This window comes from Oryx dammah, unplaced genomic scaffold, assembly GCF_014754425.2.
Source record: "Oryx dammah isolate SB20612 unplaced genomic scaffold, SCBI_Odam_1.1 HiC_scaffold_17, whole genome shotgun sequence".
NCBI classification, from domain to species: Eukaryota; Metazoa; Chordata; class Mammalia; order Artiodactyla; family Bovidae; genus Oryx; species Oryx dammah.
This window is the reverse complement of record NW_024070201.1, coordinates 71066804-71080219: the sequence shown is the minus strand read 5'-3', so window position 1 is coordinate 71080219 and position 13416 is coordinate 71066804. Positions and strand designations below refer to the sequence as shown.

General features: G+C 36.5%; 1 protein-coding gene across 2 annotated transcripts in view; it reads right to left on the bottom strand.

Moving 5' to 3' along the window:
- TTC17 (tetratricopeptide repeat domain 17) overlaps positions 1 to 13416 on the bottom strand; it is a 123547-nt gene that overhangs the window by 96745 nt on the left and 13386 nt on the right. For both annotated transcript variants that reach the window (XM_040259038.1, XM_040259039.1), the window contains exons 2-4: positions 4090 to 4179; positions 856 to 1025; positions 97 to 208 (exon numbers count right to left, since the gene is read on the bottom strand). In XM_040259038.1, coding sequence (XP_040114972.1) covers positions 97 to 208; positions 856 to 1025; positions 4090 to 4179 — 372 coding nt within the window. The remainder of the gene's footprint in view (positions 1 to 96; positions 209 to 855; positions 1026 to 4089; positions 4180 to 13416) is intronic.

The window sequence follows — 13416 nt, the reverse complement described above, 5'->3', positions numbered from 1 at the left end:
TTTGGAAGGAGAGAAGAAAGAAAAGAAAGAGCATGTCTAAGCCAGAGATTAAAGAAAAAAAATGAAAATGAGGCCCCCCCAAATTTCTCTACTTACTCGCAAGTGCTGAAAAGCATGTATACTATATGGAAGTTCTAAAATTTTGGTACAATCAGGTTGCTCAGGGTCTGGAGGGACAGGAGATTCTGTGTCTATATAATCTTCAGGGCTACAATCAAGAGGCAAGGAGTAACGAATGAATGAAAAGTGAAGAAATGCCAAATTTTTCCCTAATTAAATCATATTCTCAAAGCATCTCACTTTACAATCAATATTAGTCAACATGTATACTTTTTTCATATAGTTGCTATTGGAATAAACTAGTTTGAGATTTCAACTTAAAGGAGATAAATCAAGAGTTAAAGAGAAAATAATAGGTAAGTCACAGACTGTTAAGACTGCAGACTTTTCAGCTAATAAGACACTGCTAAACTCGTTCTAGAAATGTTAACCAATTTACACTTTTGTATACAGTTTTCCCATATTTTACCAGTTACTGATTTTTAAATATTTTTTTCCAATTTGATGAAAAATATGTTTTAGCATGCACTTACTTGATCATTACCGAGAAATATTTTTTCCACTTGTTTATGGGCCATTTGTACTTTTTACCATAAACTGTTCAATTTTCTACTGTGATGATAAATATTTTTAATTGGATTTGTAAGAATTCTATACATAGTATATATTTTGAACTTTCAAATTTCAATAGTCATCAGTTATTGAAGCTTTTTCTAATTAGAGAAATAATTTCGAATTGAGAAATGTCTGTTCAGGAAGAAGTACTTTTATTTTTGGAAACAGAATTTTTTTTACCTGATATCTTTGCTCTCCAAAGTTATGTACGTGCCATCATATAGATCTAGGTCCCCTAAGGGCACCTTGGCTTTGATGCAGTCTGGATCCTCTTTATTATGCCTCTGTTCCAGTCCTGTATCTCTGTCCTCATTCTCTTCTATGTGAATTTTTTGAGCAACTAATTGCTTCTGTTGAGAAGAAAATAAGAACTTGCTGGATTTTTCTAATATTACAACCTACATACCATGTAAGAGAAAGAATTTAATGTGTTGACCAAGTCAGAGAATTCTAAATATGCCCTTGGTTACCTTAGCTGACATGAATGAGCTTCTCAAAACAAGTGCCCATATACAGAAAGTAACAGAACATGACATGGGTAATACCGGCACACGAGTGCCTTATGAAATGATCTCTAACTATCTATAAAGCTATATTTAACAACTTTCTGGGCACAGGATGCTCAGCAATTAAAACTACCTTGAATTGTCCTAACATGTCATATTTCAGTCCTTCAAGGCAACCAGCACGTTGACTAGCTGGAGTCACTAGGTTTGAGAGAAATTTCTGCCACTCATATTTTTTTCCCAAATGTACAGAGGAATTATATAACAGCTATATTTCTGCTACCCAATCTTAACATTGTGCCATACTCTAGATTTTTCTAAAAGAAAAAAAAAATAGTTGAAGCCCCTCTTACCTGTCTTTGAAACCCCCTTCTCCCTTTCAAAAGTTACCCCTACCCTGGGAATCCTGTGGTTAGAACTTGGCACTCTCACTGTCAAGAGCCCAAGTTCAGTCTCTGGTTGGAGAACTAAGATCCTACAAGCTGCATGGCATGACCAAGAGAAAAAAATAAATATTATAAATACATAAGCAAGCAAACAAAAGTTACCGCTATCCTGAATGTTTTATGTATCATTTTCATGTATATTTTTATAAAATATTACTATACTGCTCTTATTCTCTTAAATATTACTATATATATCTCTCTCTAAAATTAACATATAGCACTGCTTTGCAAGTTTTAAAATTTTATATAAATAGTATCATACTGTATATTCTACAACTTCCTTTTTTTAAACTTAATTCTTTTGAGATTTATCCACATTGGTCAGTATAGTGAAGGTCTGTGGTTAGTAAACTGTGTATGTCAGGAAACTGCTTTGTCCTCACTCCTGAATGATGGTTTAAGAGAATATAAAATACTATATTTAAAATAATATAAAATTCTGTACTTAACACTTTGATGCTATTGTCTTCTGGTATTGATTCTGCTATCTAAGAAGTACATCTAGTTGTCACTACTTTGAAGATAAACTGTTATTATCTAGTCTCATGGATTTATTCCTGTGTCAGTGAGTAAGAAGGATAAATGAACTTAAATCTCTAGCTCAAGCCTTTACCCAGGAGTCTACACAAGAAGAACCAACTCCTCATTCAATGTCTCCACTTAGATTCCTAATAGGCATCTTCTTAATATACCAGCCTCCTCCCCAGTCTATACCTCCTTCAGTCTTCTCATCTCAGCTAAAACCAACTCCATCTAACATCAACTGCTTGGGTCAAAAATCCTGGAATCATCCTTCACCCCATCTCCATCTCTGTCTCCTCCCAACCACTCCATGACCATCTCCTGGGTCTAACAGTTTTGTAGCTGCTTCCAGGTTCTATCTAGATCCTAAGTCCAAAACCAGATCGTACAATTTTACAGTTTCTAATCCAAAGTGACACTCTGCCATGAAATGGTGTTCAGGAAACTGAAGATGCAATCATTGAACCACTAGATGGTTTGGTTCATTGTTTGGTCATTAGGTTTTGTTTTGTCTTCCTGCCTGTTTAAAATTTTTCCCACCAGACTCTTTTCATGCTCCGTCCCAGTCTTCAAGCAGTAGTGAATCCGGTTATCTTCCTTTATCTTGCACAGAACACTGTTGTTCCCTTTACTCCACAGAGATGAAATGAACATCAGACAGCAGAACCTATTTCTGGCCTTGGCGACCAGCAGGTTTAGTTTTAGCTACGTTCTCAACTTGGTGTTTTCTGTTCCATTTTCAACTCTACGGAGATTGTTTATGTTGTGTTCAGACCTGACTATATTTTACTTTCATTTCTATTTTGTCTTTCATCTGTCATTGTGTATATGAAGCAGAAACTAAGTACTATGTATAAACTCATTACATTATTGTTAATAGATGTTACTAGTTTAAATTTATATAAGTGAAGTCGGGAACTTTTATGTAACAAGAAGATGAATGGCTACCTGGTTTCAACTCTGTAAACAGCCAGGAGATAAGGCGTCTGCCTCTGGTTTTGCCACAACTTGTTTCATGAAATCAGGCAATTCAGTCTTTAGGTCTAATTATTTCCTTACCTCTGAAATGAGGATGATCTTTATGATTCCTCTAGCTTTCTAAGACTCTGATTCTACTCTTATTATTCCCAATAATTTTCTAAATCTCATTTTGCAAACTGGGTTTTTTTCCTGCAACTTAAAAGTTTCATTAGAATTTGAATTCAATTTACACTGTAACTTTTAAGAGGGGTTATATGAAAGAAAAAAAAACTTTTTCAAATAGTTAACACTATTTGCTACTAAGAAAAATCAATTTACAGAAATCAATGATAGAAACCAGAAGGTGAGATATTATTAGTGCTAATAAATATCAGCTTTTCAAAGTGTGGAAAAGAATCTGAAAAAGAATAAATACGTGTATATGTATAACTGGATCACTTTGCTGTACACTTGAAACTAACACAATATTGTTAATCAACTATACCTCAATATAAAATAAAAATGAAGAGTTTTCAAGATGCAAAGTGATGAATGGTTTTCACCTCAGTCATAAAAACACAAACTACTAAGATCCTAATTTTTTCTACCTGAGAACATAATTATATTTTTATGAGGTATTCAAACCATTCTTCCTTTTGATATTTTACCCAAACTCTCCTTCCAAGATTATCTTGAGATAATTCCTCTTCATATTTGATGGAACTATTTACACCTGGAAATACTGTTCAAGGATATGTGAGTCAAGAATGAGGCATAAAACCAAGGTTCCAGAAGTCTATTTCTCTTACTAGTGCTCAAATGGCATTCTGATTAAAAAAAAAAAAAAAAAGCATGATCTAAAAATAGAAATTCCTATAAAAAGAATTAAGAAATAACATGTTTCAATTCCTCTCTGACCACAGTATCTCCTGTGAAATGCACCAAGTGTCAGCTGCGTGTGGCGTGTCCAGTTGTCTCACCTCCAGTTCTTTGAGGTAGTTAACTGTTGTTTCTTGTCTCATTAATATGACTAAGTCATGGGGATGCTTCAAGTTCATAGGTGAATCCACCTGCAAGCAAGCAAACAGATAAAGCTCAGATTTCATTAAAATTTATCTGGATTAATAAAGTTTTAATATGCCTTAAATTACTGTTCAATCGCCATTAGTCAGTGTGAGGTGCTCAGTAAATTTAAGGGGTATTTCAAAAGTGATCATGTGTAAATTTCAGCAAAGAGAATGAGAGGTTCAGTAGCTGTCCCTTGAACTCCAACTCAAAAGAGCAAGGTTTTGAAATGAATATCCTGATTGGACTAGTAATATAAGAAATATTTAAGAAGAGAAGTATTTGGAAATGAATGATAAATTTCTTAAAATATATGTTACACCTATACTAACAAAAAAAAAAAGATTGCCTTGTCTTGATAACACGTTCTGTATCTAAACAAGTATGGCAGCAATAAAAGGAAAAATATGAAAAGCATCTATTTTTACAGGCTATTTGTGAAACCATAAATCAGAGATTATATAAAATAACCTTGGGACTTAAGACTTTAAAATTCAAGTTTCTGAATCATAAACAAGCAACTATGTTGCTGAAGATGTAGGAAAACTGAATCCTTATATGCTGGCAGCAGGCTTATAAACTTATTATTTGGAGGCTCATTTGACAACATGTATCAAAACTTTAAAATTATATACCCTTGATTTAGGAATATAAACTCTAGGAAACTACAGGCATTCTTTAAACAAGTGGGCAAAGATACACAGAAAGATGTTCACTATATTGCCTTTAACTGAAAGCAAACAAAAAAACTAACCAAACGACAAAAACAAACAAGTCCATCAGTGAGGGAAGAGGGAAATCAATTGTCCAATGGAATGGGACACAGAAAAATTAGATCTACTATCGTAGGGAAAGACATTCACAATGCATAATTAACTAAAACACTTTTAGTTTTAAAATGTTTAAGGAACATTTAAAGAAATTACATTTTTAAAGAAAATTACATTTTTATAGACTTAGATGTATACATGTCAGATATGCTAAAAACTAAGCTGGTTTACTTTCGGAAAGTGGGATTAAAAAGAGAGGTACATTTATATCTTTTACTTTTTACGCTTGTATATTTTTCAATTGTCTATATATGTTTATAACAAAGAAAAAACAACACATACACACACATGGGGCTTTTTGAATTTCAGGAAAATCTAAGACAGTGGCCTTGGAACCTAAGACATGAATGAAGTTCCTGGTATCCCTTAGGGTTAGATTGTCAAATTATGTACTAGCTCTTCAAAGAAGTTCTACTTTTAGAAGAAACTACATTCGTGTAATCTCTAAGAACTTGACAGCAGCTCAATTAATTAATTTTAGAGCTAGTTTTTTTAAGAGCAAAAGATAGCCTTGCTTAGACCTGGGTAAATGCAAGCCTATTGAAAAAAAAAAAAATCAAAGAGAGGGAATGAGAATTTTCTGGTGGTCCAGTGGTTAGGAATCAGTGCTTTCACTGCCAGGGGCACAGATTCAATCCCTGATTGGGGAATTAAGATCCTGCAAGCCGTGAAGTATGGCCAACAAATAAATAATAAGAGGGAACAAAAATAACATAGAATAAGTCCAATGGTTGCTTTAATAACACGCACAGTAGTACTGGGTGATGCTAGGTGAGTGCATACAAAACTCATCCGCCTTTCTTCATTCTACCGTCTCAGAGATGCCAGAAGAAAAAGAAATGCTAGTCTGGAGTAACTTCCACTTCCACTTTCATAGCAATTATCTGAACTACATAATCACCATTATATAGTGATGGATAATTATCATCTCCCAGGGTCTCTCTTTTATAACTAATCCCTTCACTGCTTCCCCTGGCTTTCCTACTATATCGGAATTTACATTAAAACTGTACTCTGAATTTAAAAGGCACTAAAAATATAGTAGCAAAGCCTATACCTGACCACTTGAGCTGTTAATCTCTATCAAACAATGAAACCTAGCAAAGGCCTACAAGCAAAACGGTAGGTGTTTCTCAATGAAGGGTGGAAATTTTTGCTTCTCTTACATATTCAACAGTCAAATGCCAAAAGGGCAGGGAAAGTAATTATACTGAATAATGACCTGATCTAACTGCAAAGTCCATCAATCTTTTATACAACAATATAATATATTATTTGTAATATATTATAGCACACCAAAATTTTTACAGGAGAAAATGTAAAAGCTATAGCCAGTGGTCAGAATGCAAAAGAGCTTTAATAGGAGGTCAAATAGAGTCTTCACTTTGGAACTAGCCAGACCTCGAGAGGTACTGATTTAACATACCTCTCTATAAGTGTATTTAAATGAGGTTTTTAGAAAAAAACAAAAACAAAAACAATCAGGGGCAGGGAGAAGGAATGTGGGAGTGTGACAGTCCCGTTCCAAAATACCCAGCCAGTCTCGATACCCGGTAATTTGGAGGACTACAAGTGGAATGGAAGAATGAGACAACTGAGTAAAGTGTAACTTTAGCTTTAGATTAAAAAGACACCAGAAAACCAGGGCTTTATCGTATTTGAATAGCATGGATTTGGCCAACATTCAACTCTGAGGAAGCACTTTTCATTTCCTTGAAGCACTGAGTGCAACAAAGATATAGTAGCTAGAGAAGGTACAAAGATAAAATTATTAGCAGAAGGGAGTCCACTGACAGCTTGACAGCTGTGCTTCTCTTTTTGACGTGGCAGCAAATGGCATGGAGCTCTGCCAGATTAGGGTTGATTACAGAAGATTTATAGCCTGACGCATATTCTTACTGAGGTACCTTCAAGTTCTTACATTTTAAGACTTTATGCTAACTATCTTTGGCAAATGCCAATCAACTTGAGTTTTTCTCCTTCTGAATATCTCTCCTCCTTAGAAGATTAAGAAAGATTACAACTTTGTAAATGCTACAACATCCATTCAACTAACAAAAGTTATATTAAGCCTCTATCAACCAGGCCCACTATGAGCCAACATGTGGAGCCTGTGCACTCTGATTTTATATACAATTTAAGAAGGAGTGGTGATATCCCTTCAAAACCTTTAGCATTTAGAAGTGGCTGCGATAAGCCTAAGAGCAAAAACAGTGACAAATTACAGAGAGGCATTAACAGATTAAACATGACATAATGCATCCACAAGACCTCCGAGCACTTTATGTTTTTTTCACAAAAGGACAAACAATCCTACAACTTCCATAGCATAATAAAGGATGCTTATAATGACCTGAATTAAAAAGAAAAACTGAAATTATTTTCAATTTATTGTAAATAAGAAGGTGAGAAAGTAGGAAATACATTTTAGGGCAAAATTTAAACTGCAGGGAAAAACTGACCATGTGTTTGGAAATGGAATTCTGTTCAAAATAATTCATTCTCTTAAGACTTCCAGGTTAACACAGTTTCACTGTTACCACAGCAATTTAACTGAATAAAGAAAATCTCAACCTATATATAACAGTCAATTTTATTTTCCTTTTAATATATTTTATAGCTACATGTATCCAACTATATACAACGGCAGTAAATATCTTACTCATTGTCAGGTTCATTTTCATATATTTCATTTGCTGACATCTTCAAGATACTGTTAATTTCTTTATCTCTAATTTGGAGTCCTGGCTCTGTGAATTCTGTAAAATCACATGGTAATATCACTATATAAAGGTAATGACTTCACTGCCAAGTGAAATAAAAGGTGAACACTGTAAACTTAAAATAACCAATCTAAGGATATAAACACTTTCGAGTTCTACAAAACCAATCACTTTCGAGGAATTCCCTGGCAGTTCAGGGATCAGGACTCAGCATTCTTACTGCAGGGGCCCTGGGTTTGATCCCTGGTTGGCAAACCAAGATCCTGCAGCTGCACAGCACAGCAAAAAAGAAACCAAGATCAATCACTTTCCACTGGTCCCTTATGACAGGAAATTGAACACTTCTACTGTAACATAAGTTCCACCCCTCACAGCAACTTATTCTTCACATTTAAATCTTTTACTCTGGATTTTATATTATTTAAATATTGAGACAGCATGATGGAAAACATAAAGAAAAATCTTTAAGAAGACCCCCCAAGACTTCAACTCTACCTTCAATGTCCCACTCACTGAGCATTTACAATTTTTCCTATTCAGCCACCTGCCATCTCCTCCTCATGGCAAAAGTGCCTGTCCTGCTTGGCCGGAAACATCCCTTCCCACGTGGTGAGCCTGATCAGTGGATTCCTTCCCATTGGTATCTTGGTGATTTTTTTCTGAGAAGGGACATTAACCAACTGTACAGTCCCTAGTCCAGAACTTTTATTTGAGCTACTGGGGACTAGTCCTCTTGTACCCACGGGGAGCCTGAGAATGGGATTAAAAAAGCAGACCGATGAGGACAGAAAAAAACCTGTTCTGGTGACACTGTTTGAGCCCTGGATCAAACCGAATCTGTACGCTTAGAACTTGTCTCAACATTCCAATGACAAATTTCAAAACTGAAAGTCTTGCTGCTACTGCTAGACCTCTGCCTACTTTTCTTGAGGACCTCTGTCCAGGGTGTCTTCTATTCCTCCTGGCTCTTTTGAGAGCCTCTGTGCCTTTGCACATGCTAATTCCCCTACTTGGAATGCATTTCTTTTCTTACGTTTTTGATGGCCAACTGACTTGGCTCCAATGACATTTATTTCTTTTCGTGTGTGTGAAACCATCCTTCTCTTGAGCTTCCACAGTACTTTATATATACTTCTGTATTAACATTTATTACATTCTTTATTGTATGGGTGTCTTCCTAAAAAAATATTTTTAAAATTCCTCTTTCTACCCTCAGTACTTATATGGTTTCGTGTACATGTTAGGTACATAACAGGCTTCCCTGGTGGCTCATATGGTAAAGAATCTGCCTGCAATGCAGGAGTCCTGGGTTTGATCCCTGGGTCAGGAAGATTCCCTGGAGAAGGGGACAGCAACCCACTCCAGTATTCTTGCCTGGAGAATTCCATGGGCAGAGGAGCCTGGCAGGCTACAGTTCACGGGGTCACAAAGACACGATTGAACAACACACACCTACTTATTTAGGTGTACATGATACATTGTTGACTGTTTGATGGAAAGTGTCTGATATCACATTTGTTAGATTCTCTATCTCCTAAGGCATCATGGCTCACTGATGACTATCTGGAAAGAAGGTAAAGTGGCTAAGCCATCAGGAATCAGGAAAAAATGAGCCTTTCACCTGACCATGACCAGCTCTGTGACGGTTAAAGCAAATCACCTTTTCTGCCAGGGCTCCCGTTTCCTTCTCTATAAACTGAGGGAGCCCAACCTAATGACTTCTAAAAATTCCTGATGTTTTCCAAATCCTACCTCTATAAAAGATTGAACACTATTATTAAAGTATCACTTTTAACCAGTCTAAACCACTGAAGTAATCTGATATTCAAATGAATGAAGTTGTCATTCTTTCAGTTTGCTCATACAAATATGTACTTTCTTTCAGTTCAGTTCAGTCGCTCAGTTGTGTCCGACTCTTTGCGACCCCATGAATTGCAGCACGCCAGGCCTCCCTGTCCATCACCAACTCCCAGAGTTCACTCAAACTCACGTCCATCGAGTCGGTGATGCCATCCAGCCATCTCATCCTCTGTCGTCCCCTTCTCCTCCTGCCCCCAATCCCTCTCAGCATCAGGATCTTTTCCAACGAGTCAACTCTTTGCATGAGGTGGCCAAAGTATTGGAGTTTCAGCTTTAGCATCAGTCCTTCCAATGAACACCCAGGATGGATCTCCTTTAGGATGGACTTTAGGCAGGGACTATTTCCAAAGACACAGTTAAGAGGTTCTTTTCAACTGTCAATTTGTCAAATGACACCAAGGCTCCAGTGAGCACTGGCTATTTCTGATCTGTTAAGTTGCTCACTGTATCACAGACAAAGTCAGCCCTCTCTGTCTTTATGCTGCTTAATTCTAAGAAAGTTCCAATTTAAAACTTAGTAACAAAATAATCTTTTTTTCTGATTTACAGGCTAAATACATATGGTACTATAAAAACAGACACATTATAGACAATCTAAAGAAGAAAGTTAGAATTACTTGAACTTTCAACTTCAGAGATACCTGCTGTCAAATATATTTATCAGGGTAACTTCTCAGCATTTATATACATATATAGCTATGCATATACTGTTAAAAAAATCAGATAATGTATCTACTCTATTATATCCTTTCCCTCTCTGTTCTTCTCTAAATTTTATCAGACTTCTTTCCCAACAAATACAGATTTACATTATCATATTTAGTAGATGACATTTATGTTAAACAGTAACAACTGCAACCTGGGCAACAACAACAATTATATTAAAGTCATTTACTCAAGTTGCTACTAAAATTTATGCTCTTCTTTTAACAGTACTGGGATAAGTATCCTTACACCTAAATTGTTTGAAAGTGAAAGTCGCTCAGTCGTGTCTGACTCTTTGCAAACCCATGGACTATACAGTCCATGGAATTCTTCAGGCCAGAATACTGGAACGGATAGCCTTTCCTTTCTCCAGGGGATCTTCCCAACCAAGGGATTGAACCCAGTTCTCCCATACTGCAGGCAGATTCTTTACCAGCTGAAACACCAGGGAAGCCCAGGAATAGTGGAGTGGGTAGCCTATCCCTTCTTCAGCGGATCTTCCCGACCCAGGAATCAACTGGGGTCTTCTGCATTGCGGGTGGATTCTTTATCAACTGAGCTACCAGGGAAGCCCCTAAATTTTTCGAATAGATATTAAATTGTTTCCTTCCCAGAATGGGGATTGTTAGGTTAAAGGGACTGGCTTCTAAAAGTTGTATTTTCTACTAGCTTTTCTCCAGAATAGTTGAACCAGCTGAAATTTATAACAATAGTAACCGAGTTTCTATACACTCAGAAACACAAGAAAAGCATGAATATATTTTAATTTATTTGTCGGCCATATGTATTTTTGCCTTTTAAACACTTATATAAAATTTTTTTCTTTTTTAAAATCCATCTGACAGTTTATACATCGCATTTTATGAATGGTGCTTTCTAGCTGGATGATTATTCTCTTCTGGTTTGTGTTTTCTGACCTTTTCTACAGTGAACACGTATACTTAAATTTACAAAGTATTTCTTTTCTTTAAAGAGCTATGAACAGGTCATCTTGTTAAAATGAAACTTTATATAGTGCTACGCAACATGTCTTCTTGTATTAAAAAAAAAACAAAACAACTGTAATGACAAGTATAAGCTCCAATTTGAGAAACAATCTTTAGCTTTCCCTTATATATACACAGAGAAAAAAATTCCTCTCATAGACCTGGGACCAAACAGTCAAAAAGACAGTATCTATTGTATTTTCTTATTCCTTTCTCCCCTCACATTTTCATTCTTATCTCAAACCTAGTTCACAATGACAGCCTAGAGGCCCTCAGCTCTGCGGCCCTGTCAGCTTCCTGCAGTTGCCAGTGGGAAGGGCTCTGAGGGACAGGATGAGAGTGGTAGAAGAGACTGCTGCTGGTCTTTGCATGCAACTCTCTCTTCAGAATTTAAGTCCAACTATTGTGGCCTTTCAGGGCTAGAGAAGCTTAAGTTCACAAAATACCAGTTTAGCCTCGACTCTTAAGAGAGACTTACACAACTTCCTGGCTGTAATAATTGCCAAAAAATGTAACATTTTCTAGACCTTTTACTAGAAAAATGTAATTGTATCAGATCAATAAAATGCTACTGTTATGAACTGTCAAGATTCGAAAATAAATTTTTATTAAAGCTGACTTTTTTCCACTCTCAGAGTACTTGTAGAGTATTTTAGTAAAATTAAAAACCAGCCTCAATTTTATAGAACACCAAGTTACTAAACTAAAATTCAACTTTAAATAAATAAAAATGTTGAATCCTGACCATCACATCAATTTTTATGGCCTTATATCCCTGTTTTTTAAAGTTACCCTCAATTAGATTTCATCATTTTCAGTTCTTGGAAGACATAGTTGTAAATACTTAAACTCACATAAAATAATCTAGGTATTTGAAGTATTAAATATACAGCTATAATCTAGATCTGAACATATCATTAGAGCATTCATGTCAATCACCATTTTCTCAACTGATTAGCAAGTAACGATTTTTGACATGAGCAACTAATGAACAACTTCTTATAAGAGGCATCAGTCTACATTTTCTGATTTACTTCACCAAAAAAGATACAAACAACATAATGAATAAAGTAGACACCTTACAACCTCACAAGGAAAGAAACGAACACTGAATCAGGACACTGGAATCGTGAGCATTTCTTGTTTGTGTACTGAGGGTGTCCTTGCAAACACATACAGAAGCAATGTAGCTGTACAGGTAGAGTAGATGTGTATGTACCTCAGAAGTGGTTTTTCTTTCAGGCAGAAAATACCAAACACAGAACAATGACGCAACAAAGATGTCCATGTGCTGATCCCCAAACATGTGAATATGTTATGATACATGGCAGAAAGTGAAGAGGAACTAAAAAGCCTCTTGATGAAAGTGAAAGAGAAGAGTGAAAAAGTTAGCTTAAAGCTCAACATTCAGAAAACGAAGATCATGGCATCTGGTTTCATCACTTCATGGGAAATAGATGGGGGAACAGTGGAAACAGTGTCAGACTTTATTTTTGGGAGCTCCAAAATCACTGCAGATGGTGACTGCAGCCATGAAATTAAAAGACGCATACTCCTTGGAAGAAAAGTTATGACCAACCTAGATAGTATATTCAAAAGCAGAAACATTACTTTGCCGACTAAGGTCTGTCTAGTCAAGGCTATGGTTTTTCCTGTGGTCATGTATGCATATGAGATTTGGACTGTAAAAAGGCTGAGCGCCGAAGAATTGATGCCTTTGAACTGTGGTGTTGGAGAAGACTCTTGAGAGTCCCTTGGACTGCAAGGAGATCCAACCAGTCCATTCTGAAGGAGATCAACCCTGGGATTTCTTTGGAAGGAATGATGCTAAAGCTGAAACTCCAGTACTTTGGCCACCTCATGAGAAGAGCTGACTCACTGGAAAAAGACTTTGATGCTGGGAGGGATTGGCGGCAGGAGGAGAAGGGGACGACCGAGGATGAGATGGCTGGATGGCATCACTGACTCGATGGATGCGAGTCTGAGTGAACTCTGGGAGTTGGTGATGGACAGGGAGGCCCGGCGTGCTGCGATTCATGGGGTCGCAAAGAGTCGGACACGACTGAGCGACTGAACTGAACTGAACTGAACAAGGCAAAGGGAATTAAGGTCGCTGATTGAGTTAAGGCTGCCAGTCA